Here is a 25,542-nt window from a genome sequence, read left to right on the forward strand (position 1 = left end):
GAGCTAGCCACCCCCCAAACCCCTCCTCTCACCTTCCCGGCCAGGGCTTCCCCCTTTCCTGCCTCCTTGCCCCCTTCTTTTCTTTCTCCAAATGGGCCATCAACTCAGGCTGGCTACATCTTTAGTAATGCTAATAACCTCCCTTCCCCCCGCTCACTCCGTTTCTTTCCCTTGGAGTGGGGCAGGGGGAAGGAAAATTCCCTGATTTCCTAGTCTATAACATTATCCACCCCTAATTTTCCTTCCCCATGCTGCCACACTTTATCAAGTTAAATCTTCGATCCTCATACGTACATGCAATACTCCAACTATATACACATCCACTAATAGGTAGATACACATACAGATACAGGTGCAGGGTTACATACAGATACAAGTATACAGTTACAGCCAGCTCACCCCAGAGTAAGGTTTCCTTGAGGTATGCACCGAGTTTCTCCATCTTCCTGCATCACCCACCAGGTGCAGCCGGGCCCTTGGGCAAAAACAATCCCACGAATGGGTTTGTCTTTGCTCGAGGTAGGGTCAACCCAAACCTTTTTCCCTAACACACCCCTCGCGTGAATCACGGGGACCTTATCTCCATCCACGGTGTGGAGGGACTCTGACTGGGCAGGACCGGCTCGGTTGATGGAACCTCTGGTGTTAACTAGCCATGTAGCCTTTGCTAGATGCTGATCCCAGTTCTTGTCTGTCCCTCCACCCAACGCTTTCAGGGTGGTTTTCAACAGTCCATTATGTCGTTCAACTTTCCCTGCGGCTGCTGCGTGGTATGGGATGTGGTACACCCACTTGATGCCATGTTCCTCTGCCCAGGTGGCAACTAAGCTGTTTTTGAAATGAGTTCCGTTATCTGATTCAATGCGCTCTGGGGTACCATGTCGCCACAGGACTTGTTTTTCAAGGCCCAGGATGGTATTTCGGGCAGTAGCGTGAGGCACCGGGTACGTCTCCAGCCATCCAGTGGTGGCTTCCACCATAGTAAGCACATAGCGCTTACCTTGGCGGGTTCGTGGCAGTGTGATGTAATCGACTTGCCAGGCCTCCCCATACCTGTACTTACTCCAACGTCCACCATACCATAAGGGCTTGAGTCTTTTAGCCTGTTTAATGGCAGCACAGGTCTCACAGTCATGAATAACCTGGGAAATAATGTCCTTGGTTAAGTCCACCCCTCGGTCTCGTGCCCATCTATGGGTGGCATCTCTGCCCTGATGGCCTGAGGCATCATGGGCCCACCGTGCTAGGAACAACTCTCCTTTGTGCTGCCAGTCCAGACCCACCTGTGACACCTTGACTCGTGCAGCTCGGTCTGCCTGTTCATTGTTGCGATGCTCCTCATTGGCTCGGCCTTTGCGCACATGGGCATCTACGTGGCGGACCCTCACAGTGAGCTTCTCTGTTCGGGTGGCGATGTCTTGCCATGTATCAGCAGCCCAGATGTGTTTTCCCCCGCGTTTCCAATTGGCCTTCTTCCATCTGTCCAACCATCCCCACAGAGCATTGGCTACCATCCACGAGTCAGTGTAGATGTAAAGCTTTGGCCACTTCTCCCGTTCAGCAATGTCCAATGCCAGCTGGACAGCTTTGAGCTCTGCGAATTGGCTCGATTCTCCTTCCCCTTCAGTAGCTTCTGAAACTTGTCGGGCGGGACTCCATACAGCTGCCTTCCATTTGCGCTTCGTTCCTACAAGGCGACAGGAACCGTCAGTGAAGAGAGCGTAGCGTGCTTCTTCTTTCGGTAGTTTATCGAATTCTGGAGCTTCTTCAGCCCGCACTGCCTGCTCTTCTGCTTCCTCATCTGCTAGACCAAAACTCTCGCCTTCCGGCCAATTTGTGATGACTTCTAGGATCCCAGGGCGATTCAGATTTCCAATACGGGCGCGCTGTGTGAGCAGAGCGATCCACTTACTCCATGTAGCATCAGTGGCATGATGTGTGGTGGGTGCTTTTCCCTTAAACATCCAGTTCAGCACTGGTAGTCGAGGTGCCAAGAGCAGCTGTTCTTCTGTGCCAATCACCTCAGAGGCAGCTTGTACTCCTTCATAAGCCGCTAGGATCTCCTTCTCTGTTGGGGTGTAATTGGCTTCAGATCCCCTGTAGCTTCGGCTCCAGAACCCAAGTGGGCGACCTCGAGTCTCACCAGACACTTTTTGCCAGAGGCTCCAGGAGAGACCTCTATTCCCAGCTGCAGAGTAGAGTACATTTTTCACATCTGTCCCCGTCCTGACTGGCCCAAGGGCTACAGCATGTGCAATCTCTCGTTTAATCTGTTCGAATGCCTGTTGCTGTTCAGGGCCCCACTGGAAATCATTCTTTTTTCGGGTAACCAGATAGAGAGGGCTTACGATTTGACTGTATTCCGGGATATGCATCCTCCAGAAACCTATGGCACCCAGAAAAGCTTGCGTTTCCTTCTTGCTGGTTGGTGGGGCCATGGCTGTGATCTTATCGATGACTTCTGTCGGGATCTGACGGCGCCCATCTTGCCATTTCACCCCCAGGAACTGGATCTCTCGGGTAGGTCCCTTAACTTTACTCTTCTTTATGGCGAAACCAGCTCTCAGGAGGATCTGGATGATTCTCTTCCCTTTCTTGGAAACCTCCTCTGCTGTGTCCCCCCATATGATGATGTCATCAATGTATTGCAGGTGTTCTGGAGCTTCACCCTTCTCTAATGTGGCCTGGATCAGTCCATGGCAGATGGTGGGGCTGTGTTTCCACCCCTGGGGCAGTCGGTTCCAAGTGTACTGCACGCCCCTCCAGGTGAAAGCGAACTGCGGCCTACACTCTGCTGCTAAGGGAATGGAGAAGAATGCGTTTGCGATGTCAATAGTGGCATACCACTTCGCTGTCTTGGACTCCAGCTCATACTGGAGTTCCAACATGTCTGGAACAGCAGCGCTCAGCGGTGGGGTGACTTCATTCAGGCCACGGTAGTCCACAGTCAGTCTCCATTCCCCGTTAGACTTACGCACAGGCCAGATGGGACTGTTGAAAGGTGAATGGGTCTTGCTGATCACTCCTTGGCTCTCCAGCTCACGGATCATCTTATGGATGGGGATCACAGAGTCTCGGTTCGTCCGGTACTGCCGGCGATGCACTATTGTAGTGGCGATTGGCACTTGCTGTTCCTCGACTTTCAGCAACCCTACGGCCGAAGGGCTCTCCGAGAGGCCGGGCAGCGAGTTCAACTGTTTAGCCGCCTCGGTCTCCACAGCAGCTATTCCAAAAGCCCATCTATGTCCCTTGGGGTCCTTGAAGTACCCGTTCTTGAGATAGTCAATGCCCAGGATACATGGGGCATCTGGACCAGTCACAATGGGGTGTTTCTGCCAGTCTTTCCCGGTCAAGCTCACTTCAGCTTCCACTATGGTCAACTCTTGAGATCCTCCAGTCACCCCCGAAATGGAAATAGTCTCTGGTCCCACATGTCCCGAGGGCATTAACGTACACTGAGCACCAGTATCAACCAAAGCCTGATATTTCTGTGGGTCTGACGTGCCAGGCCATCTGATCCACACAGTCCAATAGACACGGTTGTCCCGTGCCTCTACCTGGCTAGAGGCAGGGCCCCTCTAACATTCATCTTCATCCTGCCAGTCATCGTTTTCCTCTTGCGAATGTTGACGGGAGGTGCTCTCTACCGAGTCAGATCCCTGCCCGCAGGATACTGGTACGGCACTCACTTTCGCAGACTTCCCCTTTTCTTTCTCTTTCAGCTCTTGTACTCGGGCTGCTAGTGCCCGGGTAGGTTTCCTGTCCCACCGTCTCATGTCTTCTCCATGGTCACTTAGGAAGTACCACAACTCAGTCCGTGAAGTCTGTCTGCTCTCTCTAGCTGGGGGGCGTCTGGTTCTCACTGGAGCCGTATGGAGATTGTTTCCCTCCCTCCTCTCTTTCAACCCTGCAGTTAATTCCTTGAGCTCATTAACTATTGCCTCTACAGAGGAGATACGGGCCTGTAGCGGTCCTCCGGTCATACTATCGTACAACCGAAGTTTATTTATTACAGACATCACTGGCTCCCGCTTCTCCCCAGCCTCCAATGATGTCAGGTAACCTTTATGTATGGACGGCCCCATACGTATAAAACTCCACCACATCTGTGGGGTACACTTAACCCTGTCAGGATCGTTGGTAGATTGCCCACCCCCCCCCAAACAGTACTTCTAGCAATGCCATTTCTCTCAGCCGTAGGATTCCTTCTTCGATGGTCTTCCAGCTCTTGGTGTAATGATCTGCCTGCAAGGACTCTCTGTAAATGAACCTCTCTCTCACACCATCCACGAGCCGTGTCCAGAGAGATAGGGGCTTCGATTCCCTCACAAACACCTCCTCAATACCCACATCTTGGGCGATAGATCTCAGGAACCTCGCTTCACCGCCATCAAGGTGTATTGCATCACCTGTAGAGTCCCAAACTCGGATCATCCAGACCAGAATGGGCTCACTCGGACGACGAGCAACGTCTGCCCGTAAATTCCGGAGGTTATTATACGATAAAGACTCAGTAATGATTTCTGGCTCCGGAGCAGCCGCTTGTGAGGACCCTGCCTCTCCATCATCATCAACTAGGCGAACTGATTTGGCTTTACATTTCTTCCTGTGGATAGTGGCAACCTCTGTTGGTTTAGTCTGCTCCTTAGTTTTTGCCTTATCCTGAGTCACCTTGGTATTAGGCATCTTGTCCTCATCTTTTCCTTTCCCCGGAGAATGCTGCACCATACCAAGCAACTTCCTGTAGGCAATGGCCAAGGCCCCGCATGCAGCTGCCACCTGCTTCTCCATGGATCCATCACGACCCCTCTCCCTCACAGCTTTCATTATTTTTATAGGGTTCAGGAGTTGTTCAAGGGTAAGTTTCCATGTCATGGGAGCTGAGCAACTTTCTAGGAATTTACCCATGTCCTCCCATAACCCACGCCACTCGAGGTTTTCCACCCCTGGGTCAGGCTCCTGAACGCCTTCTCGGTAATTCTTGGCCTTGGCTTGGTATATCAGGTATGCTATAGTGGCACAATTTAGGATGAAAAGCCCAACAATTGAAATGTCTCGGACATCTAAAAATGATTTAAACTTCCCAGAGGCCATTGTATTGTATCCAAAAGGGAGCTGGAAAAAAGGTTGGGCGTGTGCATTCCCCTGTGTGTCTCCATAAGAATGGGTACTATTATCCTTAAAACCCCAGAGAAAACAGCTTAGGCTAGAGCAGTAGTGCATCCTTGAGGATATGTTCCGGATGAAAACCACAGGAGCTGAGTTTGCCGTGTCATATACCCAATGCGCAATCTCAAAGGTACTTATTGCAATGTAAGTACTAGTATCCGAACTGAAACACGTTGACAGGTGGGACAGGTATCTTGGCATGGTTATATGCCAGAGGAAAGCAACAACCCCTAACATCATGGTGCCTACAAGTTCAAAAACGCGTGTCAATCACACAAGGGGTTCAAAACGCGCGTAACTCACACAAAGGGTAGTTATTCTTTTCCACTTTTCCTCTTTCGTGCCCCACGTTGGGCGCCAAAAATGTCTAAGTCTGAAGAGACTAGACTGTTTGCTAAAGAGGATGAGTTGTGAGGTAGACCAAACTCCTCTCTCTCTGCAATTGTAGTGTCAGATTAAGGGGCTTTACTCGAGGAAAATGTGGAAAAACAGGAGAAATAACAACCCTTTATTAAGAAATATATGAATGTTAGCAAAAAGAAAGAAGAAGAAAGAAAAAAAAAAAGTAACACAAAACAAAACAACACCAGCAACAACAACCACAACAACAAGCCTAAAAGAGTACTCCTCTGTCCTTTAACACGGTCCTAATTGCGGTCTGCAGGGGGTGCTGTTGGGCCGCTGGAGCTGTAGGACCTGCAGTACCTGGTTGTGGTCGGCAGGGGGCGCTGTTGGGCCGCTGGAGCTGTAGAACCTGCAGTACCTGGTTGTGGTCGGCAGGGGGCGCTGTTGGGCCACTGGAGCTGTAGGACCTGCAGTACCTGGTTGTGGTCGGCAGGGGGCGCTGTTGGGCCGCTGGAGCTGCAGGGCCTGCAGTACCTGGTTGTGGTCGGCAGGGGGCGCTGTTGGATCGCTGGAAGGTGTAGGACCTGCAGTATCTAGTCGTGGTCGGCAGGGGGCGCTGTTGGGCCGCTGGAGGGTGTAGGACCTGCAGTATCTAGTCGTGGTCGGCAGGGGGCGCTGTTGGGCCGCTGGAAGGTGTAGGACCTGCAGTATCTAGTCGTGGTCGGCAGGGGGCGCTGTTGGGCCGCTGGAGGGTGTAGGACCTGCAGTATCTAGTCGTGGTCGGCAGGGGGCGCTGTTGGGCCGCTGGAGCTGCAGGGCCTGCAGTACCTGGTTGTGGTCGGCAGGGGCGCAGTGGGCTCCAGCAATCACCCGCGGGAAGAGGGGGACCGAGGGGGTGATCCCGGGCCGCGTGGGGAAGCCGAGGAGATGGGGGGTCCTCGTCTCCGTGGGGACAAAAAGGAAAGCAGGCTGCCCACTCCCACGGGAACTCACCGCTGTCTTGAGTGGCAAAGTCTCACTGCAGTCTCAGGCGGTGATGTCTCCAAAACTCTTTCTCCTCTCCCGTGGGCAAGCAAAACTCTCCGATGAAGCACAGCAGCTCCGGCGGGCGGGACAGTCAGGCAGGTCGAAGCCAACAGCACAAAAGGTCGAACTCCCCAGGATTAACGACCAAAAGGCAGCTAGACCTCCAGTCCCCCTCCCAAACCCAACTGCCTGTCCGCACCCCGAGCTAGCCACCCCCCAAACCCCTCCTCTCACCTTCCCGGCCAGGGCTTCCCCCTTTCCTGCCTCCTTGCCCCCTTCTTTTCTTTCTCCAAATGGGCCATCAACTCAGGCTGGCTACATCTTTAGTAATGCTAATAACCTCCCTTCCCCCCGCTCACTCCGTTTCTTTCCCTTGGAGTGGGGCAGGGGGAAGGAAAATTCCCTGATTTCCTAGTCTATAACAATAACATTACAGAATTCAAATATTGGCCAAGACTTTGCACCTCATACACGTGCTTCACAACCTTCCACAGAATGGAAAAAGACTCTGGGTATTTCCTGTTATCATGATATACTGACAATGTCCTAAAGAAGTGTACAACTTACAGTCCACTGGCTTAGCTTACTAGCCATGATTATCTGTTCTGACTTCTCATTACAAGAACACTTGAAACTAAATTCTGTAAGAGCTCAAACTCATCAAGTTAAGACAGGCTCATACAGGTTCTCATGTCAGCTGACCCATGACAGTGGTCCATGCACATACTCAGAATTTGTGGCAAATGCAATTACAGCCACAGCCCAACATACACTAAGTAGCACCGGCATGTTTTTGCTGCTGGCTAAAACCACACAGTTGCTGTGACTGAGCTGATACAGTAAAGTCATTAATCCATGATAAATTTAATAGTGAGCCTGAGATGAATGCCTCTTCCACTTAACTGTGCTGATATCCATCTGAACATATCCTGGGAGAAGCATTAATTACAGTTCTGGAACTCTCTAACCAGAAGGTACTGTAGTCCAGTGCTTGGACATTACCTTTGTGTAACACCTAATTAAGCTGTGGAACACCTTTCCACAGGATGTTGTGGCTACTCAAATTTACAGAGGCTCCTGTACCAAAAATTTTAAGACACTGACACTGGCTCAGAAAATCTGTGAGCCACCAACTGCTAAAGACTGGGAGAGTGTTCTAGGGAAGTAACCCAATGTGCTTCCCCACCCTTGTACTCTTCCTTATAAATCTGTTACTGGCTACTGTCCAGAGATAGGATATTGTACACTGTGGATGTTTGGCCTAATCCAGTATGGCCATTCTTCCAACAACAATGCTTGCAAACAGATTTTTCTGTCCTAATCTCCAAAATTATAGCAATTAGTCAAGGTTCTGATTACATTCAGCCAAAGTCAATACATCTTCCCCTTTCACTTGTAATTAACTGAAAGTTCCAGAACAAAAATCTTTTCATATGAGCAGCATCTCAGCAGAGAACAAATCAGCACAAATCCTATTTCTTTGAGGCTGTAAAATTAGTTATGCCCAGTCTTGTCACTCAAGATCCCATACATTCAACTGAGTATTTCTGGAATCTTCCTGGTATTATTACAATTATTTACCAGGCATTAAAAGGCTGTAGGCTCATGGTCCACCTTTCTGAGGGTTAAGGAGCACTTATGTCACAACTCACTTTTCCCAGCAAACCTAGCAGGTAGTCTTATAAAACTTACATTTTCCTGATCAGAAGACAGAGGTGGCTCCTCTAAAAGAAGCCTCTGTTGAGAGCTGTCCTCCTCAAAGGCTGCCTGTGTTGTTGCAGGGTCAGACATGTGTCCTCTTCTGAGCCGTAGACCTGGCTCTGGAGAACCAGCATTATCGAGTTCCGTTAGTTCGTTCATGAGATGCTGGGAGCCTTCTCAAATATTCTCTTTCCTCTTGGTTCAGTTTGGCTGATTACGTGTTGGCTCTGAAAGACAAACGGCTTATATAAGTCAACTGAAGTTTAAAAAGAAGTGTGCAAAAGTTGGCTGGAAGAAGAGCATGCTCAAAAGCTACCAAACAGTTACCACAACTGCTTTTCTATGTGCCAAAACTCCCACAGGATCAATTACACAGATTTCTAAACCGCTGGACAACGAATTCCCATCTTGAGACCACTGACACTTTCATACCCTAACATAAGTTAAACACAACTTGGAAAGATGATAGAAAGTGAGCTTCATAGAACTTTCTTTCAAAAATTTGCAATTCTTTTAGAAATTATTTTTATTTTTACAAAGCTGCAAACACCGAGCTGTTAATACTACTTAGAAATAAACTACTTATCACAAGTCCTCTGTAATTATCAGCTTTTCGCAGGTATGAAGCTCATAGCCAAGCTCAATCATCTGGGCTAGGATTCACCAGAAGTAGGTCGTTAAGTACTGGTACAGCTGCTCAGGTAATAGCAAGCAAGCAGAGCTCATGCAGCAACTAATTTTAGACAGGCTGCAAGGAGGGCAGTAGTACACAGAGCAATTAAGCTTCCCTTGCCTAAATTAACATGCTCACAATCACTGCTGGCAATAGGCTTGTACCTTTACTTGTGCAGTGAATTAGAGCAGGCAGATTTAAACACCGTTCATTCCATCAGAGCAACGAGACACAGGCAATTCCTCCAGAAAACCATAACCCAAGATTTCTACTCAGAAAAGTCACTATATTTTAGACTTACAACACTGCAAAAAGGATTCAGGGTAAATTTATCTCAAAATGCTAAAGATGTGATTATATTTGCAGAAAATTAATGACAACAGTTATTCTGAGCTCTCCTCCAAGGGTATTATTGGCTACCCCTTTGTCTTGTACATCACTGTATATCTCTTCAACAGTCAGCCAAGAGATGCCTGCTGGACACTGGTAGCCTTGGGAGGCACAACACCAACGAACTTGGCAATCTGAGTGCCAGAAAGCATCAGAGCAAATTATCAGAATGAAGCCTCAGCTGAGGCTTCAGAATCACTTTGAATGAGAATCTATTCGTTTTGCACTAATCACTTGGTGTCACTCTTATTACTGTAGCATCTAAGTACTCAGATGTGACTAACACATAACATTAGGATAATCCATCTAACAAGTTTTAACTTGCCAGGATGCATAATTATATTGGAATTTTAGTGCCCAATAAAGATGCTGAAATTTGTCATAATGTAGGAGAGAAAATTAAAAATATAAGATGGGGAATTGATATTGGCAGTCTTATAATAAAATGTCACCTCCAAAAAGCCAATAAACAGTGTATTCTGTCCTTACAGGAACTAATTTCATTTACATATGATCACTGCAAGACAATTCTCAGCTGTGACAAATGGGCTATAGTTAATTTTGCTGCAGCATTTTGCAATATTATATCCCCTCAGCAGCCTGGCAATCCTCAGAGGAGAGAGCTGCTAATGAGCAGGTAACAGACTCTGCAGAGCTAAATGATACCTCAAGTTGTCTGAGTTCAGCATGGCACACAGCTTTAATCACCCAAGATGGTGTGCTGACAATATGACAGCAGAGCAGATGGTGTGCCCACCTTCCTGCTACCTTCACTACAGGGTCAGCAACCTCCACCTGAGAAGTAACATCTAAAATGGCCACAGCTGTTTACTTGGTAAACACAAGAGTCACGGGAGAATTAAAATGAGGTTTAACAGCATTACACAGGAAGCTCAATGAAGAAGTTGAGCAAGATTTTAAGAGCAAGAAAAAATATTTAGAAAGCCATAGAACTGCTGAAATCTTGATTGTTTTTGTCATATTTCAAGCAGCCAAGTAACAATTCTATTTTTATGCACAAAAACATGAAGACAATCACACTGCCATTTGGCAAAACTAATCTAAAAAAGAAAAGAGTATGCAACAACAACTACAGTTTGAAACAACGGGCATCCTAATTTAAAAGGCAACCTATAGGAGACTAATTTCAGTACAGTGCTGGTTTGGCTGGGGTAGAGCTCATTTTCTTCCCAAATGTCCGTTATGTGTGAGGGAGCCCTGCTTTCCTGGGGATGGCTGAACACCTGCCTGCCCATGGGAAGTGGTGAGCAAATTCCTTGGTTGGCTTTGCTTGTATCCACTTATTAAACTGTCTTTATCTCAACCCACAGGTTCTCTTTTACTCCTCTGATTCTCTCCCCCATCCCACTGGGGCAGAGTGAGTGAGTGGCTGCGTGGGGCTTAGTTGCCAGCTGGTCTTAGACCACATCAAGTCCCCTGTGCCAATTTGAAGCTGTAGCAAAAACCAAAAAAATGCAAGCAAGCAGAGCAGCTGTTCATAAACAACAGTTAAACACACACATAGGCACACACCCTGATATTCCATACAACATTTCAAAGAGGTAGTTAGTTGGAACAGCCCTAGTTAGCTTCACGGATTGTGCAATTTTGCATTAGACGTTGAACCAGCAAGTTTTACTAGTTCTTCTTTCTACCAGCTTTAAGCAATACAGTTGCCACTTTGTGCTGTGTTACCAACTATATTGCCTAATAGCCTGTCCTTACATCACCTCTATGACATTGTGGGAGCAATGCCCTGAGACACAGTAACAACCACACAACAGGCTTAACTGCATTTGGCCAAGATGGTTGCGAAAGGTTCTGCTAACACAAGAAGATACAAGAATGCCAAGAGACTTTTAAATCAGGCCTTGAAGATTTACTTCGCTAGCACTTGCTGCCAAGCAATCACTAAGGTTAAAAATAAAAGATGCATTTCACCTCCAGAGAGTCAGACTTGCATTCAGCAGCGGAGCTGAACTTAAGAGCTCTGCAGAAATAAAAGTTGCTGTTTCTTGAAATGACAGTGGAATTGTTCAGTGAACTACAATGTTTCCATGTTCTCATTTATGCAGGATCCTCTTAGCACTAAATGTGCTTGCCCTAAAACAGCATGCAAAGGTAAGCAAACTAAAAGATAGTAAAGTATGGTCAGTAGCATCTAGACAGAATTCGATGGCTGAAACATTGTAAAGAGACTTATTGCCCCATTCTCTCTAAGACTGTAGCTCGTGAAAACAAAAACTAGAAAATGGAAAGCTATAGAACACTTGAGATCTCGGAAAACATTGTTTTGTGTTTCACTGAGATTACAAATCTCATATATGAAGTCCTTTAACTTTTTTTTGTAGCATGAAAACTAAAGGTTTCATTAAAATTAGCTGCCATTTAAAGAGGAAGTTGCCATGTACAATTTAAAATCTACTTAATGACTGCATACATAATAAGCATAATATCAGCATCCAGATGAATCAGTGAGTTCCTGATGTGCTTAAAATAAGCTGAGAAAAGCATCTACAGAACTTGGTTTGTTGTGTTTGGGGCTTTTTTTTTTTAAGGTAGAAAATTTCTAAATGCTAAGTCAGCTTTTAGAAAGGATTTACCAGATTAATACAACCATAAACACAAATGAGGCACTCCCTTATCCGACTCAATATGCTGCTGCCATGCCACCACACCCCCCACAGCAGCCTCAGCTGCTGCCTCCATCCCAGTTCAGCAGCAGTCAGCCCCATAGCGAGGACAGTCAGGGCCAGTTTGAGGCTGGAGACAGACACCTGCCATCTTTCCAAAAACAGAATCAGAAGGCAATACTATCTCAGCAGTTCACTGCAATTGTGCAATGTCACAGGAGTCAACATCCATAACTGCAGCATATTTAGGACACTGCTTCGCTCCTCTAGATGACAAGGAAAGACACAATCTTAAGCACCAGGGATAATGCTATTATTCTTTGTAAGATATTCCCCAGGATAAGCACTACAGCCCTTCTAACCTCCCAGGATTCACCTGGCACAAGGACTGGTTTACAATCTAAGCTAAATGATGTCACATGGTAGCAAACCAAAGAAAGCACATTAACAGTGTGTAAGCACATCTAAAAGATCTGTCACTCTCTTTTTAGGATAAAACAGTCCTGGATGGTCAGACTACCTCCCACTACCCCTAAGCAAAGCAATCTCTGCAGTATTCAACTCTTGTCAGTGTGTTCTTTTCTATAAGCAGCACAAGAATGATCCCTTGAAAGGTATTTCGTTCTGTCTGTAGCTGGTATTTGGAGGAAGAATGAAAATTGCATCCCCCTACACTCCCCTCTCAGCCACCTTTCTGATGGAAACTTTTCTGAACAGGTGGGCAATGGCACTCACTGCAGGCTCCTTCCTTGCCAGTCCTCTTCCAAAGCATCCATTAAAGCAGCATAAGCAATGTATACACTGGGTGATTCTTCATAAGATCAGCCCATTCTCCCTAATCTGTTATCAAAACAACAAAGGGCCATCGTGAACATTTCAGGCTCTACATTTCTCTCAACGTTCATTAATGCTTAATGAAGGGCTTGAGTGCCTGAAAAATCTTGTAAGAGACACTCTTTCAGTCTACAAACTTTGCCTTGCCTGTGTCCATGTACCATGACAGCCACAGTGGCATCACCAGGTGACTACAACCAGGCCAGTGGAACGGCAAAGGTGACTGAACAGTAGACCACTGATGGGCTCAATCACTTCACCAAAGCCAAAGCTGTTCAGATGAGGCCTTAGTAACAAAACAGGCACAACTCCACTTCCAGAACTGTTAGCACAGCTACAAAATGCAAAGAAAGCACTTCCAGTACAACCCATTGTTTGTGACAAGAACAAGGCTTATATAGGGTGATAGGGAATGTTGTGCCTATGAAACAGTGGATTCTGGCTATCTTGACAAATAAAGTATACTAAGTTAAATGTAGCTTTCTTGGCACATTGTATTTTACTATCTTCTGGTAGGGACGTTCTGTCACAAGTAGTCCCTCACAAAAGGTATAGTAACACCAACAGCATTCAGTAACACCACACAAAAGCTTGACTTAGGTGACAATGGCATCATCTTATCACCCATCTGGCTCCCTTAGTCCCCACCACCGACACTGATGCTCAGCTGTCATCTGCTGGCAAGGTGTTGGATTTTGTGCTTTGGGTTTTCCTGGGGAAGAGGTGGACTTTTTTTGACCACCCTGATTCATACAGGGGAAATCAGGTACACACCAGCACAGGTGTGCAGGTGCACAGGGTGCGTGTAAGGGAAAGAAGAAGAGTGTTACCTACACTCCTGTGCTACGCGAGTTAAATTTCACATTGAGTGACACTCACACATGTGGTCCAGCTGACCCGTGGTCACTTGGTACCTGCATGGGGGATCTACTTGTTGACTGTTTTTTTCATTATGCACACAGCAAAGCAAAGGAGATAAGAAATCCAGACATTTTAAGTAATTTGTGAATTGTCCTATATCAGCAGGCCACAGACAAAAAGTCAACAAAACATTAATACTGAAAGATTCAAGAATATAACTTGAAATAAGGGATCTCTTTTCTTTTTTTTTTTACTTAGAGTCTTAAACAGTTGAGCTGTCTTTTTCAATTTAGGAGTTAAACATCCACAGTTAACATTCCAAATATTCTCTAAAACTACAGTCAAAAACAAAGCAAACAAGGGTATGTATGAAAGGGAGGAGGAGGAAAACCTCACAGAAGACCTTGTTTTCTGTACGCTGAAGGAAAAGTATGAATCAGGCTGTAAAAATTCTTTGGAGGTCATCTTTAACAATGAGGAACAATGAGGAAGTAATCCAGCACCTCTTTTCTCGATGTAATTTCCCTAGATAAAGAGGCATCTACAAAACAAAGCTTAGGCTCCCGCAGAGGGTCAGTGGCCAAAAAGCTGTCTTTGTAACTTGTAAACTGTCACTGGACGTTTCAGCCTAAGCTATTTCACAGCAGGCTGCAGAGGCAAACAATCAAGCACATTCTGATGCATTTGGGTCCAAAGAAAGGGAACAAGCCGGCAGTCTGCCTACATTAGCAAAACGCTTCCATTTCAGAGGATCCCATTACATTGTTACAACATTTGTCCAATTTGTACCGCAAATTGGCCCCCAGTTTTGTAACCGGGTTAAGTGTTATGTAAGAGGCTGGCCCACCCCCAGTGCACAATGTCCGGTTGTTACAGACTGCATAACCGCTGTAAATTAGATTTAGTCTTTAATAAACCAAAACCAAGAGAACTGTCACAAAAGCAATACAAAACTAAGAACAGAAGTTCAAATCCTTTTCGCATCACATTCCACAAATATCCACAGACCAGACCTGGAAAACTTGCTTTTTCTTAATTTTTCAATAAACAGCTCAGTTTCTCCAAGTGAGGAACGTTCCATCTTTGGCCCTTTTATGATTTTATTTCTATGGCAGGCTACTCACACCATGCTACTTCACGGTTGCCAACAACAAAAAGATGCAGCTCTTTTTTGTTAGTAACACTTTGGATCACAGACTGTCTAAAAGTGAAAGACTGAAATTAAACATCACTTTCCTCTTAAGTGAAAATTTAGAATACATCCTTTTAGTTACTGCCTCAAGGACATCCAATTCACAAAACGCTGCGTGAAGATGAAGAAACCTAAGTATTTGGTGCAGGCAGTGAAACCCAGAGCTAGACCACTAAACTGAGGCTACATTCATTTAGCCCCTCTACACAGAGGATCTTTGCATGGGAATGTAAAGGACATCAAGATAGCGATTCAGAGAGCAAACATTCCTCCACCCTGGCAGGTACAACACTCTCCTCCTACAAAGGCCAAGTCTGAATCTGTAAAAACTGAACCAAGATCTTTTATAACTCAAGAAAGCGCTCCGAGGCCTGGACCAACCCTACAAAAACAAACACTACCACTGTGCTTTTAAAACCAGAAGAGAAATACACACGTTTCAGGCCACAAACTTCAAGCAGCAAATCATTCCGACAGTTGCCTGCAGCGCTTCTTACTGGCCTGCTCGGACACCTCCTTCCTTAGATGCCGCCACCGCGCAGATTTTAAGGGCTGGCTGGTGCCAAGAGGGGGCAGCCCCACTCTCCCCTGTTTGGGCAGTAAAGAGTCCCACTTCTCACGGCTGCCCCTCCACCCAGAGGCACTCTGATGTTTGTCACAACCCATTCCAGGTGACAGTCTGGAAAAACATTAACCCAGGGAGGAGAATAAGATCGTCATTTGCCATGAAAGATGCAAATGCTATCAAACAAGCAAACTCAAGCACTGTGGACATGGAGGACGTGACAAAGGGCAGCACCCCACCCCAAAAATTTTAACTCTGCGTATTTTATAGGCAGTATTTTCCTAACCTGCTAAAAACTGACAGTTATCTGTTGGGCCTGGCCTTTAATTGTTATATATGTACACACCATGGCCTTTATTATGACTTGTTGACCGGCTGCAGGCCACATCTGGCATAGCAAACCAGGCACCTTACCAAGATTACTAATTTTAATAGAGCAGAGAGGACCTCAGAGGCCTGGTTGCAAAAAGCTGTCACTCCTCCCAGTTTTTGGACACCTGCTCTCTAGTTTTACTGATAATCTTGCTAAATTTTATTCCTGAGACTGTGAGCTTGCTCATCAGTGTCTCATTTTGTGGCTGACAGGTTTGGTCTGCAAAATGTTTGCATTCCCATATTTGTAAAAAATAAGAACAAAGCAAAGCTACTACTTTACTTACCCTCAGCAATGACATTTTTTCAGTTGAAAACAGCATATATCCCCCTCCTCAAAAGCCACAATGCTGCTTTGCCACAAGTCAGACAACTAAAAATTTGGTACTTTTCTGTAGCAAAAATGCCACAACAACATTGTAGAAATAACCAACATCCACATCATAGAATTGTATCAGTCTAAGACCAAAAAAGTGATGCGTCATCTTTCAGATTCTTTTTTACCCACCAAAACTCAAGTAAAAGAGGCAGATCCACCACAATTAGACTGCATCAAATTTATGTCAGTCAGAAGCAAATTCAGTCAAACGGCTGAAGTTCTACATAAAACCAGGTAAAGCTACTTATTAATTACTTAACTTCCTTAATGCAATAGCCAGAGAATAATTTGGGGTTTAAAAGATAAATATTGTTGAGAGTTAAGAAAAGCTGAAGTGAACTTTTAGTCTCCTTTACCATTTAGTGCCACTCTCATATAAGCATGCCTCCTGGTAACGTTGTCTGAAATCATCTCGAATTCTGAAACAAGACCTTGTATTGGACACTGATATCATTATACATCACTGATGCAGTTCAAAAGTAGAAATGTTAAGTTAATGTCTTACTTTCTACTGTCCCACAACTAAGGAGAGATGGCAAAAGACCCACAGTCTACTTATGAGAGTAATGCTAAAATTTCAAGAACCAAAATTATTATCAATACACATGCAAGCCCTTTAAGCAGGGATGTAGCTTAAATACACCTACAGGCTTGAAACAGTTTAAGACCATAAACTTGGTTCGTGTTAATTTACATGTTAGATGTTTTGCATGACTTAATATCCCTTATTGATTGCATTCTTCCTCCTAGAGGGAAGAAGAAGAAATGGGCAAAATCAACATCATACTCCTCCAAACAAACAACTCCCAAGGCTGACAACCTCCCATTATCCTCTCCAGCAGTCCAAAGCTGCTGACTTAAAGACCCAAAGCAGCAATGGAAGGGTGAAAGTAACCCCACCTGAAGGGCAGGAACCAAAAAGTTTGTGTGTTACAATATTAGCTGTGCTTGGCAACATTTTCCTGTATGTAAGTACTCTGACTGCAACATTTCTCTTAAGAATCATTAGTCTAGACTTAACTGGTAAAGAAAAATTGAGTCAGACTGTTAGGATTTCTATTATACTAACAATAAAGTCTTGGCTTTACGTACTCACACGTTACTTTCATAAACAGACACACGTACAAAGGGTACTCCCTCTTTGCCCATACACAAGAATGTAACAGCATGCATCGAGTATTCCATTCCTTCTCCTATTTTTCAACTCTGAAGAGCATTGTTGCCTTTAAAGTGTTACAGGAAAATCACAATATAATAACAAGCTCTGAAACAGCCCCAAGAAAAGCAACTAAATGAGCTGCCTGAACCGGCAATATTCTCTCCCTTAAGAGGGAACTCTCTGTGCTGGGGTGACCTGGTCACTGGTGTTTTGTACCAAAGGGCCTTTCACACACCTTTATTCAATCCTACAACAGCACTTAAACACAAACATGGAGCTAAGCAGTCACTGTCTGCATTTTCTGTTTTGCAGAAAGAAGCTCTAGACATCACAGAAGAGATACCATTTCTTTAAGAAACCCTGAAAACAGGAAGGAAACATGGCCAAGCTGATAAGCATTCGATCTTAAGAGTAGGAAGGGTAGGAATTTCAGCTGATTTCCTGGACAAGGGCCCAGACAGGAGGAACAGGAGCAGAAAGCAAGAACTGGGTCAGCAAACTACTGAATAGTTATTTGTCCTAGTTTTCAAATACTCACTGAAAGTACTCTTACCGTAACACAACTGCATCTGTAAGGAGTGTTAATACGTGTAAAACTACTCCGGCAAACTATTCTGGAAAGAAGAAAAAATACCTTATGCTGACACAACATTTACTGTCAATGGAATTAGCAAATAAAGGATCTCATTCTAGTATAAGTTTGTACTCATTCTGTAAGAAAAATAAGCTATCTAATGTAATTTTGATGCAAAGACAAATTATTGTATCCATGGCTGTGACCGAGATGCAACACAGCTCTTCAGATTCATCTGATGTGCACAGACAGAAAACGCAGGCCAAGCTTCTCAGCAGAGACAAAGTGCTACATGTAGAAGCCAACCACTAATTTGTATGCCAAAGATGTACTTAGAAACCCAGCTGAGAACTCTAGACAGGGGGTCAGTTCTAAACAGAGCATAAACACTGCCTTATCCACTGGTAAAACCCCCAGGTACACTATTAGGAAAAGCATGAAAGGTTCCTCCAGTATGGACAGCACAGTAGAGGCAGACGTGATTTTGGGGGGGAAAAAAGCAGACAATGTCAGGTTGTAAGTCATAACAAAAATCAATAATCAGTGTTGTGAATTTAGTATGTAAGAAAAAGCAGAAGTAAAACCTTGAAGGACAACCAACTTGCCCAGATAACCAGGCAAGTCCCGGCCTGAGTAGATAAGCAAGCAACTGTAGCTAAGGAAACAAGTAAGAAGTGAACAAGTCCTGCATTTATGAAATACAAAATCTGAAATCTATTTTTATCATGTGCTAGTCAATCTGTAAGAGTTCAGAAGCCTTACAACCCATTTCACACATCTACTAAATTATTTGAGAGAGGGTTTCCTTTGTGATAGCAAAGAAAGTTTGATGTAAAACCAGGGTCGATCACTCAAAATTGCAGTTAAGATTTCAACACAGTGCAAGGTTTCCTCATCTTCAAGTCTACAATAGCAGCACCACCCCAAACAACAAGAAAAAGTGAAGATACCAGCCACTGACCATCAACCAAGGTAAGGTCACAGAGTTAGCAGATGGCAAACTCACACACGAAAAGGACTCGGTTTTGATAAAGCAAACAAGCAAACCTTGGAACTTCTTGCTACAGGATGAGGATTCACAGGGAAAGTGGACAAATGCACAGGATAAATTCATCAAATCATGTTAAGCACATGAAGCCACCTCTAGCTCTAGAAGACCCTGAATAACATCTAGCATATACCGCTTGCACATTCATGCTTAGAAGCTATTTTCTTCCTTAGGGAATGGACATCCTTACTAAAATCTTTAGAGTTCTCTCTGAGGAAGGACAGCAAAAAAAACCCAAACCCAAACAGGAAGGAAGTCAAATTATTACAAGGCAGAAAACTAAAAACTGCACAGAAGAAAAGATGAGGGTTGAAACAGAAAGGTTCCCAGGGACACCAGGCAAAGCACCCCACCAACACCAGTAACTCCCCAAAGGCATCCCACAAGCCAGCAGGCACTACCCTGAGATGCTCCAGCCAGCGACTTACATAAGAGGACAAGGGGACAAAAAAACCCTACGGCTGCCAAGTTTCCTCCTCCCCTGAATGGTCAGCTTGCCTGAGACTGGTAGGTGGTCCTGCAGCTTGGCCAGGCTTCAGACTCAAAGGTTATAAATAGAAAGGTCAGGGACAAAGCAGAGTCAAAGCCTCAGTAAAAAGGTGCTGCAACCTGGCCAGCTGGCATATGCATGTCAGGATTTCATTCTGCAGCAAGGGGGACACGTCAAGTGAACCCTGCCATGAACAGGCCCATAGCACAACTCTCACTACCCACCAACTCAGCACCAGTGACACATAGAATCTGCTGGGCACAAGCAAACCAGAGCTTCTTGGTCTCTCTACTTCAGGTAGGTCTTGTCACTGTGCACGGGTGAGACACAGGGGCAAGAGAACTGAACAAGTAGAGCCCAGGAACATGAAGCTGTTTCTGGAGCAGGGCTTGGAGGCACACTGGGCAGATATCACACAGTGCATCACACACAAGGGGGTGGTCAAAGAGCCTCAGGGGGCAGAAGCTTAAGCAGCAACTCCACAATAAAGGCAGAATCCTGAGCCAGAGGGATTTCTAGTTTGACTGGTTTATGTTATAGCTGTTCTGTAATTTCAAGTTTCAATGAAATTACCTTGCCTTTTTCCAGAGACTCAAGGAAATCAGAACACTCAGCATGCCCCAAATTTTGTTCTTATGTATAGATTAGATAAAATCTGTTTACTACTATGATTTTTAATTTCTTCATGGATGGTGTTTAAACTGTCATAGAGCAGTTTGATGTCACTGATTTTCACTGACAAAAGTCAGAACAGTAAGAGCAAAGATTTAAAGAAAAACTGGGAAAAAAAACCCTAAACAAACAAAAAAAAAACCCCATACACAAAATAAACCAAACTCACACACCTGAAAAAACCCCCGCATAAAAAAAACATCCCAAAAGCCAGTCTTACCAATTACTTTATGCACTGCTACAGTTTCCCTCCTGAAGGGGAAAAGAATGACTTGTTTAAATCCTGTCTCTCTGGTTTATATTCTCCTGCACATAACCAGCCCTCACCTGAACTATGAACTCCAATTTGGAAGCCAAGCTCGTCACACTGTCACGTCATTTCACAACTGTACAAATTTCTTGTAAGCCTCAGTACTGAGAAACACCACAGAGCAGTTAAACAAACAGATCTTGTACCTTCCCCATGGGGTAACACACAGTAGTTATTTTAACCACTAAAATAATATTCCCAAAAAACCACCAAGTATTCCTAACACTAATTTGTAACTGCTCTCTGATAAACAGCTGTGCTACCTGTGAGGAAGCACAGAGCAATTTCTCTCATCTCAATTTTGTCACTGGTTCTTGATGTTTGTATTCAAGCTTGGGAAGCTTACATCTTTCCTAAAAGAAAGATGTGTAATCCACATGAAAGCTGTTTCTCCAAGTAAACTTAAAATTAGATAATAAATTTATGCAGAGAGGGAACAACTTAGAGTATGTGTCCTATACAGCAACTTGTAAACATCTACAGGGGATGACAAAATGTATGCATTCCATTTAAACTAGAATCCTTCCATTTTTATAGGCTGGCTCACCAAGATAACAACCTTGACTTAAATAAAACTCCACATAGTTACAGCTAAATTGCACAAAGATGCATCAGTACAAAATCTAACACAGCAGGAAATTTTTCAACCGTCTCGGATATCATCCTCTATAAATGTTCAACATAACTCCAGATACCATATCTTATCCAAACCCTCTGCCAAACAAATCACTGCCTTGGTACTTGTTAAAGCTGATTTATTACTGTCAAATACATTAATCTGCACGTTAATCTGCTTCAGGTCACTTAAAGTTAGTGAAAAGGGACCCTTGTCAAGCCACATAAAATGTTGCTTTTGGTCCACATGGGAGTTTGAAATCAGAGCTTGGGAGAGATCCTCTATGACATAAATTTTACAGCATGAAAACAGCAAGGAATGCAGAAGACTTTTCCTGTAATCCATTGCCATTTTCTCTGCTTCACTTCATAGCGTACTGTTAAAGCCTAAAAATGTCACTAAATGAAGGCTGTGTTTATCTTGGGATCCTGTGTCACTGGAGTTGTAAAGCACACAGCACTAGCACGACAGCTTCAAACTGGCATTCACTGCACTCCAGTGGAGGAGGAAAGGCTTGTACGTTATACAACCTACTTAATCCATACTGCAAGTAGTACACAAGGCAGAAAATCTGGCTCAAACAACACACATACTACATTATGTACAGTAAGTGCTGCTAATACTTCTACACGAAGTGTTATTCCCAACAGTTTAAAACCTCCCAGTTGTACGGCTTCCTTATTCAACATTTCCAACACAAAGCAGAACTGGTTTTCACTAACAGACCACTTGCTTCCTAATATAACCAATTCCCTAGACAACTTACCAGATGATCCAAGATTTTCAGTACAACCAAATCAAAAGTTCAAAGACGAATAAAGGCAGTTGGACAATCACTGAAGAGAAGCAGTTTTAACAAACACATCCTGCATTTTTGCTTAGCAACTGGATCACCATCAGCAGAATATGCTGGTACAGCTCTATTACCTCTGTCACATCCCCTGAAGCAGCAGTCTCCAATGGAAGCAGCAGTAATGAGCACATCCTCCACCTTTCCTTTTTATGTTTGCCTGGTAATTAATTTTAAGTGCCAGTAATTCTCAATTGCTCCATCATTAGTGTGACTAAATGTCATTCTACGACAGGAATTATGCAACTATGCTTTGGTCAACCTCAAATACCACCACTGTTACCTGTGACTTTGAATGTTGTAACAAATAATATGCTTATAAACTGTTCATTTATTACAAAGACATTACTGCCCAATTCACGAGTTCCTTTGGCTTGAAATGAGAAAGCATTCGAATTATCTGTTACTTCAAAACAGGATCTCCAAGAAGGAAGCATCAAATTTCAAGGGAGTTTTAATGTCTACATAGGATGAATTCTCTCAAAATGTAGAAAGATTTCAGGTGGTGGTACAAGAACTACTGGACGCATCATACTTACTGCTAAAAGAACAGGAATGTGGAATTGTACCTTTTCAAGGATGACCTTAGTATACAGAAAACACTCATGTGAGTCTTGCAAGCATATAAGCCCTCAGGCACTTACATAATAATGAACTATTGAAACAGAGCCAAGACATGAGTTTTCAGAGGAAAACAGTCATGGGTTCTGTAATCACGCTTTGTTTCTCACAATGACTTTACTGTGATGTGTAACAAGGGGCTGTTTGATCCGGTTAACCAAGGCAGAAAAAGTCAGCTGGAAAGGGCTTACACGGAGGAACGAAAAACTAACGTCCTTCTGAGAACATCTTGTACCACCTTCCCAAGAGCATCTTAAAACTCTGCTGCTCCAAACCCAAAGCAGGCCCTGGTTACCCACAGCCATGCAGAGCTGGACTGTTACATCCACCTGGACCTTATCCGAGTCTTTGAGATTTTTTTTTGGTACAATCTCCCTTTCCCTACACTGACCCCAGTACTGGAGCCCTTCCAAATCAGTTGACACAACTGGCACTTTCAACAGCGTCACGCGCCAGTTGGATGTTTGGGACAGAAGCATTTATGCAATGAAACTTGGTCAAGCTTCTCTTGCTCCTATCAAGGATAAGCTTCACTTGAAACCGAGTTTTCCTTCAAGGCAGAATACAGGCAACATCCCACCTTTGAACTCCAGAGCACGGGTTTAAGGCCAAATTAAAGAGTTTTACAGACACAGCAGCTAAAACCAATACACATCTCCAATTATTTTAGCAACAAGTCACTTCCTACTGAATAAAACATTGGATTTTTGTAACCCAGAAAGTTTTAACATTTTATTACTGATGTTCTTTCTTTACAGTCCTAGGTGGTATCAGAATGCCAGATCACCTATGAAAAATCCTAACAGAAAGAAAAGGAGGCTTTTGCAAATTACACTCTCTGTTTCTGGGGGATGATTTGAAATGAGAATAAATAAACACACCACCAAAAACTATTTCTTTATATCCTTCACAGGAGTAAAACGAATAATTCATACTTATCAGGTATATATATTTATATTTAAATAATATAGTATTTCCATTTAAATTCAGTATCCATCTTCCATATCAAAAACGTATTTGAAAATTGCCCCTTGAGAAATATCTTACAAATCAAGTCTAAGCTACCTAGCAACTCCCTTTGCTGCATTAGTGAAGCTCACAAAAAGAAAAGGAATTTTATCACACACTTATTATTGAACTATTTCTGTAATGCTGCAGAATTCATATAGTTGCCAATTATTAAAATGTCACAGAGCAGGAAGTCAAAGAGCAGTTGCACTTAACCATGGACATTAAGATAACCATGACAGAAGCCTTTTTCAGCATCCTCCTTTTAGCTTGGAATACATAAAGGTCAGAAAACTACTAAGTAAAGCTTTTGTTGACTTTGTTGTGCTTTTCTCAATTCTCAGAACACTCACCTCAGAAAATAACCCATTTTGTTCCCTGCTGAAGGTACAGCAGGCAGAAAGCCAGTAGCTGGCACTTTGTCACATAGATAGTTTAATAAAAATTATGAATAGGCTCTTACTTTTATTTCTACAGTCATGTTCCACTAAAACAAAAAATTATTTGCCTAAAGGATTAATATTGAGAAGAGTAGAATATCACTGTTACCAGCCTTGCAATGCCATATGCTATTCTAGGGAATACACAGACACAAATAATTGCTTTAACTATCACAATTTGCAAAGCACACTGTTCTTCATGGGTAAATTGGTTGTGTCATCCCATAACATCAAAATGTACCAGATTCCACCACCACTAACTTATCCCCACAGCACTAGTATTTCTTTAAGTAATACATGCCCACAAATTCCACCAGTCACAGAGACCAAGATATAAATTAAAACATTAGGAAAGAAAACAGAAAAAGTAAATCCTTCAGTTAACACCAGGGAATGGCAACCACTAAATCCCAGGAGCAGCCCACCAGGAAATGCCATGCAGGGTTCTCCATAACAAATGGACACCTAAGCTGTCAGCTGAGAGATGCCAAAACGCATGTTCAATGGCTCTTCATCCCAAGTCCTACTAGCCATCCTCTTCCTTGTTCCAAATGCTAAAATCCCTTTCCTTGCAGCTAAAATCTTGCCAGTACTCTCAGGATTGAGAGCACAGTCAGTCTCAGCTACACTTATCTTTGCACTGCTTTTTAAAACAGCTCTCACTGCAGACTGGGAGATATGGATATATTTCTAGTACAATCAGGAGTTAAAGATTAACTTTAGGAATTTTACCACCAGCTAAAGGAATTTTACCGTTCAGATTTAATCTAAGAACCCAGAGTTGGTATTTGCTCTCAGAAGGCAGCTTTTACTGCCTCAATTCAATTATTCCATTTTCATCACAAGTTCTGCATTTAATAAGAACTCAGAAACAATGTACAGACAGTGTGATCTTGAAGTCCTTATCATGGTTACAGTTCCCAAATCCTGCTATCACCCACCAAGTAGTTCTCACAAGAAACCAAGGGAGCACAAATAAAGATCTTTAACAAAGTCTAAAGAAAATGTTTCATACAGCAAGAAGGCCCATGGCTTGTTCCCTCCAGAACAGCCTGTTTATTCAAATATCCATAAGCACTCAGTTTACTAAAACACACTTGAGACAGCACTTTGAGAAAAATCAAACTTGACAAGCCAAAAACATCCATCAGTAAGGAGCTAAACCGGGAACCTTGCCAGAATGCTGTCATTAAAGCACAGAAAAGCCCACTAAAGGTTCCTACCACTAAAAAGACCCTTACCTAAAAGCTGTAGAACGGCTTAACACATCCAGTGATGATCTCCTAAGGAAATCCGTGGCACATAAAGTGTCATCCTCTAGACCTAAACAGAGCAGCACAATTGATCTTGTCTTCAAATCAGGAATGGTAGTCTCTGCAATCCTCTAAGCAGATGGAACCATGCACACTAGGGAAAAGAGCATTTAATTTGGTTGAGAAGGAGGAAAATTGGATGAACAGATATGAGAAATGGTTTTGGTGTACTTAAGGTAAGGTGGCCTAGTTGCACCTTGTCTTTGAATACATGCAGATGATAATAGAAAAGCTTAAAATTGGAAAAACAACCATTCACTTTAGCAGACAGCTAGACTTTGACAGGACCCATTCAAAGGCA

At 43.8% G+C, this 25,542-nt stretch overlaps 1 protein-coding gene across 7 annotated transcripts in view; it reads right to left on the reverse strand.

Moving 5' to 3' along the window:
* ADIPOR2 (adiponectin receptor 2) overlaps positions 1-25,542 on the reverse strand; it is a 53,491-nt gene that overhangs the window by 23,074 nt on the left and 4,875 nt on the right. For 2 of the 7 annotated variants that reach the window (XM_064654561.1, XM_064654554.1), the window contains exons 2-3: positions 25,170-25,335; positions 8,233-8,468 (exon numbers count right to left, since the gene is read on the reverse strand). In XM_064654561.1, coding sequence (XP_064510631.1) covers positions 8,233-8,400 — 168 coding nt within the window. In that variant the 5' untranslated portion in view covers positions 8,401-8,468; positions 25,170-25,335. Of the gene's footprint in view, positions 1-8,232; positions 8,469-15,260; positions 15,286-20,303; positions 20,329-24,393; positions 24,414-25,169; positions 25,336-25,542 lie in introns of those variants that run through there. The other 5 variants (XM_064654556.1, XM_064654559.1, XM_064654560.1 and 2 more) reach the window with 4 other exon arrangements.

The sequence above is a fragment of the Pseudopipra pipra genome, chromosome 5 (assembly GCF_036250125.1).
Source record: "Pseudopipra pipra isolate bDixPip1 chromosome 5, bDixPip1.hap1, whole genome shotgun sequence".
In the NCBI taxonomy this organism is placed as follows: Eukaryota; Metazoa; Chordata; class Aves; order Passeriformes; family Pipridae; genus Pseudopipra; species Pseudopipra pipra.